At 41.7% G+C, this 6656-nt stretch overlaps 1 protein-coding gene across 3 annotated transcripts in view; it reads left to right on the forward strand.

Moving 5' to 3' along the window:
* BUD13 (BUD13 spliceosome associated protein) overlaps positions 1–6656 on the forward strand; it is a 33056-nt gene that overhangs the window by 9692 nt on the left and 16708 nt on the right. Inside the window, exons 5-10 of one of the 3 annotated variants that reach the window (XM_019647489.1) lie at positions 1–578; positions 2146–2450; positions 4507–4612; positions 4971–5109; positions 5423–5607; positions 5845–5926. The exon at positions 1–578 is cut by the window's left edge and continues 48 nt beyond it. In XM_019647489.1, coding sequence (XP_019503034.1) covers positions 1–578; positions 2146–2450; positions 4507–4612; positions 4971–5109; positions 5423–5607; positions 5845–5926 — 1395 coding nt within the window. The remainder of the gene's footprint in view (positions 579–2145; positions 2451–4506; positions 4613–4970; positions 5110–5422; positions 5608–5844; positions 5927–6656) is intronic. The other 2 variants (XM_019647487.1, XM_019647488.1) reach the window with 2 other exon arrangements.

Raw genomic sequence — 6656 nt, forward strand, 5'->3', positions numbered from 1 at the left:
GGTCCGTCACGACACCCTGGATTCTTCTCCTCCTAGGAGGGTCCATCATGATACCCCAGATCCTTCTCCTAGGAGGGTCCGTCACGACACCCCGGATTCATCTCCTCCTAGGAGGGTCCGTCACGATTCACCGGATCCCTCTCCTCTCAGGAAGCCTCATCGTCATTCTTCAGGTGTATCTTCTAGGAGGACTGGTCATGACACACCAGATCCATCTCCTTCTAGGAGGGCCCATCACAGTTCCTCTGATATCTCTCCCCACAGAAGGTCCCGTAACAGCTGCCCTGACACATCTCAACCTAGAAGGACTCTGGACTCTTTAGACACTTCGCAACTCAGGAGGGCCCGGCATGACTCTCCCGATTTGGATCCTAATGTTCCTCATTCACTGCCCAAAACCAAAAGCAGTAAAGCCTCAGAAAAAGCCTCTAGCAAAACTTCTCCACATTGGAAGGGCCCGGGACCCTCTCATCTGTCACTCCCGAAGAACAGCAAATATGAATATGACTCCGATCTCTCTCCTCCACGAAAAAAGCAATCAAAATCCCATGTCGGAAGTAAACAGCATGATTCTAAAGGTGAGCATTGATTTTTCATGAGAGGGGTTTAGGCCCTAGATGCTTTCTTTTGGGCCTTTTATTGCTTTATTAGGTATTTGTGTCTTTAGAAATGAGAATGTAGTTTCTTTGGAGAAGTGTTAAAAACTAGGGAAATGGTGAGAGATTGGGCTGAAGAGAGTTAAAAATTTACGGTGGCAGGGAAATTTTTATATATCCTTTTGTTTATTCGCTTCACCCCATTTAAAAGTACTACATGTTTGTTGCAGAAACTTCAGACTGTATAGAAATACATAGCGAAGCAGAAAAAAATAATACAGAATTCTGTCATTCAGAGGCAATCACTATTAGTGTGGTAGCCAATGTTCTTTTAGTCTTTATTCAATTTTGATGTAGTTGAGCCCTGTTTATGCAGTATGTACATATTGCACGTATAATCTTGCCTGTTTTTTTCACTTAATACTATCTTCCCCATGTCATAAAAACATCTCTTCGTTCATGTAATTTTTATTGGTGGTGTATTACCTAAATTTACTTAACCATCTCCCTAATATTGCATGTTTTAGGTTATTTCTAAATTTTGCTTTCATAATTCTATAACGAACATCTTTGTACATAAACTGTTGCCTGTTCTGGATTATTTCCTTTTCTGCTTCTAGATATATTTGCTGGAAATTATGCCAGATTGCTTTTCTGGGAGGTAATTTGTGATGCTTATGTCTGCAATTCAGGCCTGTATGATGAAATTTGTTTACTTCATCTTTTGTCCCTAGTTACTGTTTTAATTTTAAAATTCAAGTACATTGTTATTCTTTAGTCTGAGAATATCAGAATATATACTAATTTTAACTTTTACCACACCACTGAGATCTGAGTGCAGGTAGTTTTGCCCATTCTGTGTGTGGGTAAATATGGCATTATAGATGAGTATGTTGAGATATCCATACTAGTCACAGTCACTAGTAACTTGGGAGTAGAACCCTGCATCCTGCCTATTGGTTTTTTTTGTTTGTTTGTTTTTTAAGATTTTATTGGGGAATTGGGGGGATGGGAACAGCACTGGGGAATCAGGGGAGGGGAACAGACAAGTTGCTGTCCTTTTGTTCTTCAGTCTAGTTGTGGAGGATGTTGCTTCACTGGCCCAAGTTGGCACCATCATTGCATTCTTCCCGGGTGAGGCAGATCAGTTGCCAGCTTCTGGACAGCCGCTCACTGCGGCTGCTGCCTGCCAGCTATACGTGGTAGCTTATGGCAACCCACTGCAGCAGGGGCTGCAGCCTATGCCGTCGCCAGCAACTCACGGCAGCCCAGCTCCAGGTCGAGCTGTTGTTCAGCATCTTAGCTGTAGAGGGATCCGAACCGGGGCCCTCTGGCATCCCAAGCCAGTTCTTAACCAATGCGCCACTTGGCTGGCCCTCCTGCCTATTGGTTTTAAAAGTTGTCTCTGACTTTTCTTTTCTCCCATGTCATCTGTACTTGTATTTAGGTTAGTGATACAGGGGCACTAAATGAATGTTGAACATTAGCCTGGTAAGTTCAGTTTTTAGATTCTGACAAGGGGATTAAAGACTTTGTTCTTTAACTTTAGGCTCTTCACCCAGCCATAGGAAATTTCATACAAGCTCTTCATCTAGAAAACATCAGAGTGACACGTTGGACTCTTCTTCCTACCCAAGTGACAACCAGAAAACTTCTGATTCAGATCTTTCTCCTCCACGGAATAAACAAAGTTCAGGGCACCAGGATTCTGATTCAGATCTGTCACCTCCACGGAACAGACCTAGACACCAGAGCTCTGACTCTGATCTCTCTCCACCAAGGAGGAAGCAGAGGGCCAAATCTCCTGATTCTGATCTCTCTCTACCACGAAGGACTCAGCCTTTGGGAAAGAAGGTAGGAATTTTCAGGAGCCCTATTCTTCTGCTAGAATTACTAATGTCTTCTGGCTCTATGCAAGTACCAGAGATCCAAGCCAGAGGAGGTGATGGTAGATCTTGGTAGTATAGCACTTCTAGTTCAGGGGACCTCTGGAGCTTTCTTTCTCTCAAAAGGCAAGACTGCCTATAACCCAGCCCAGATGAACTTGCAAATACCAGATTTCCTAAGTAGCTTCTGCCTTTATATCCTCTTAATTTCACAAATCTCACTTTAATAAGTCTAGAAAAACTTCTTATTAGGAATAAATTGAGAAATGTAGTTTACAGAGTGGAGGTAGGAACACAAGCCTGTGTCAAACAGATCACATATTCAAATCCTACTTCTTCCACTTTCTATCTGTAAATTTGAGCAAGATACATAATATCTCTAAGCTTCAGCTTCATCACCTGTAAAATGTGAGTAATAGTAGTACATACTTCATAAGGTTATTGTGTGAATTAAGTGAGTTAGTGTAAGTAAAACTCTTAGCACAGTGCCGGGGACAAAGGAAGCATTTAGTGGAAGCAATTTATTATTATAAATTGGACTGCAGGTCTATGTATCCAGAGCTTAAAGAAAGGTACTGAAAATATAAAACTACTTTTAGTAATCACAGCACCTGGGAAGTTAGTGTTTTATTTTAGATCTGTGGTGAAGCCTGAATTAGCAAAAAGAAAATCCACATGAACCGTGAGTAATTGTGTTGTAAAGAACACCAGTACTAGTAAAGGAATCTTACTCCAGTGAGTTGGTTAGTAAACAGAATGATAGAGCCTGTGGTGTACACATCTCCCTCCAGCACAGACTTTTCAGTAAGTCTCTGTAGCCCGTAGTCCTGACAGGGTAGACGAGCCTGTCCCTAACCCAGGAAGTAGGATTCTTCTCTTTTGGTAAACAAAGTGAAATCTATGTTTCAACTGGGCCCCTTGACATTTAAATTGTCAACTGGACCCATGAACAATTTAATATTAATCAAATTCAGCACATTGCTTAAGGATATCACTATACACTTCATTTGTGAGTTGGTTTGTTGTCTTGTTATAAGGTAGAGTATTAAAAAATTTTGATTTAGTCATATCTGTCCATTATCCTGAAATACGTCCACAATTTAAGGATCTTAGGTTTGCTTGAGTTTGTATTTTAAATGACATATTTTATCAGTGTGGGTCTTTACTTTAGGGCTTAGAGCTGGTCAGGTGACTAGGGTGAGTCTTCATGTGCTCAGTTTATATGTTGAAAAGACAGAAATACAGGTGCTTAGCCTTTCCTATAGTATCTTTTTTTTTTTTTAATTGAGGAATTGGAGGGGAACAGTGTTGGGGAATTGGGGAGGGGGACCAGCCAAGTTGTTCTTTAATCTTAGTTGTGGAGGGTGCCAGTTGCCATCTGGCTGCCTATCGGCAGCTCGTGGCCTCTAAGCTCAAGGTGCTGTGTTACAATCTTAGTTGTGAGTAGGCATAGACACCATCCCATGTGGGAGTCAAACCAGCAGACTTGTTGTTAAGAGCACACGCTCTATCCACTGAGTTATCTGGCAGCAGCTCAGCTCAAGGTACTGAGTTCAGTCTTGGTTGTGGGCGGGCATAGCCCACCATTGAACAGGCAGTCTTGTTAGGAGCATGGGGTCTCACCAGCTGAGCCATCCTGCCACCCACTGGCAGCTCAGCAGCAGCTCAGCTCGGGCTCAGCATCAGTGGCCCATGTGGGAATCGAACCGGCGGCCCTGTTTGCTCAGAGCTCGCGCTCTTAAGCTAACTCTTAACCAACTGAGCCACTCGGCCGGCCCTCCTTTAGTATCTTGTTGGTTTGTGTTTACTCTTAACGTTGATAGTACTATTAATTTTCCATGAAATTCAATTTTATTTCTTTTCTATTCTGTGAATCTTGTAGCCGACAATAAGAATATAAAGCTAAACTTTTTGGTTTGGTTACTGCTGATCATCAGACAAAATGCACCTAACTATGTATACCCGTTTGGCCTGCTGCTGCATTGTCTCATTGTGTCATCGATGCTCCCTTTTCCATTGCATAGGCTGCACATATGTATTCTGGGGCTAAAACTGGGCTGGTGTTAACTGACATAGAGCGAGAGCAGCAGGAAATCAAGAAACAGGACCAAGAAGCCATGGCATTTGAAGGTAAAAATGTGAAAGTGCAGAGACCAATTGAGGCTCATGTAGCTTTTATTTTATTTTTTAAATGTAGTTTATTGTAACTGATATTTTTAAATTTTAATTGCTATCAGATTTCAGTTCTGGTTTTATGTATTATTTTAACTTCTCAGTCCGTCCAAGTGGTTCTTTTCCTTCCTGAAAAATGTTAGATTTCAGGATCATCACCAATATGCACTTGGATATTTGTAGGAACTACTTGTAGTCTGGCTGCAAAAGTTCTATTCAGCATCAGAATCCCAAGTGGTTGATTTTGGGTATTAAAATATTATTTCTGATTTTCATACCTGGTGTTTAGCTTTAAAAGAATATTTTTCCTTTGCAGCTGAATTCCAATATGCTGAAACTGTATTTCGAGATAAATCTGGCCGTAAAAGGAATTTGAAATTGGAACGTTTAGAGCAAAGGAGAAAAGCAGAGAAGACCTCGGAGAGAGATGAACTGTATGCCCAGTGGGGAAAAGGGTAAGGGAACTACTGAAAGGTGAAACAAGCTTGCGGTGTCTGGAGGAAGTCATTTCTCCTCTCTGCTGATCAGTTAGTCATGTTCTGCCTGAGAGCTGTTCTTAGGAATGGGAAATCAGTGTGCTCAGTCTCCCTCCTAAATACTGATATACTCCACACTTTCAGTTGGTATTCTAGGAATTTTACCCTTGTCAATATTTGGCCAAGGCTGCTAGAAAGAGGAGGTTCTCCAAATGTAGCAGTGTGGTCCATGTTAGTGGAAGCGTAGAAGTGTTAAGCAGGATAGCAGACACTCTTGGTTCTTTCTGCCCAGGATCGCCCAGAGCCGGCAGCAGCAACAAAATGTGGAGGATGCAATAAAGGAAATGCAGAAGCCTCTGGCCCGCTATATTGATGATGAAGACCTGGACCGGATGCTGAGAGAACAAGAAAGAGAGGGGGACCCCATGGCCAACTTTATCAGGAAGAATAAGGCCAAGGAGAACAAGAGTAAGAAAGGTGAGCCTTTGGGGAATCATCGGAGATGGAGGTGACTTATGTGAAGAGAGTCAGCACGGTGAGGATACATAGCATGTGCATAGAAGGCTTTCCCATACAAGCTTAGATTTCTTGTATATGGGAGTTTAGGTTCAACTCAGCCAAGAATTCTGTATAAAAATATTTTTCCCACTGCTCTCCAGCTCTGAATTGAATTGTATAGATAACTGACTTGTTTTTTCTCTCTCCTTTTATTAGTGAGACCTCGCTACACTGGCGTAGCACCGCCTCCCAACAGATTCAATATCTGGCCTGGATATCGCTGGGATGGAGTGGACAGGTAAGCCTTAGTATTTCCCACACTTTGGTTTTCTCTTCCATCTGACCCTAACCTTCCCTAACTGTAAATCACTGTATACTCTGTCTCATTTTCTGCTCTGATCACACGGTTAATAATAGGCAGTTTGCTTGCTTCCATTTCTGAGGTTCTCAAATCCCATTTTCCATGCTTAGAACACTCCTACTTTTTCCCTTTTCAAAGCTTAAAAAGCTCTTGACAAACAACTCAGGTGGTCCTTTTGTTTTTGACATTGGTCACTTCTAATGATAATTTCTAAGCTTTAGAGGGGATGAGTGATGTGTGGTAGTTTGGAGCATTCTGTATGTTGTATCTAAAATGTAGCCCTTGGACCTTCTCTTTATTGCCTTAGGAGTAAATTACTTGTAATGTCTCACTGATCCCACCACCTTACCTATTCACCTGCCTTTGTCTATACCTGTGTACTCTAACTTCCTGTCTGTTATCATGGATGAGCTATATGTGCTCCTATCCAAAGTCAGTCCCGCCACTTAAATGTTGGATCCCGTGTCCTCTTGCCTTCTAAAGAATATTGCTCTAACATCTAGCATAGCGAGTCTCAAACTTTTTTTTTTTTTTTTTTAGAATTAAGTTTTTTTTGTTTTGTTTGTTTGTTTGTTTTTTTTAAAGATTTTTATTGGGGAATTGGGGGGATGGGAACAGACAAGTTGCTGTCGTTTTGTTCTTCAATCTAGTTGTGGAGGACGTTGCT

The sequence above is a fragment of the Hipposideros armiger genome, unplaced genomic scaffold (assembly GCF_001890085.2).
Source record: "Hipposideros armiger isolate ML-2016 unplaced genomic scaffold, ASM189008v1 scaffold_111, whole genome shotgun sequence".
NCBI lineage: Eukaryota > Metazoa > Chordata > Mammalia > Chiroptera > Hipposideridae > Hipposideros > Hipposideros armiger.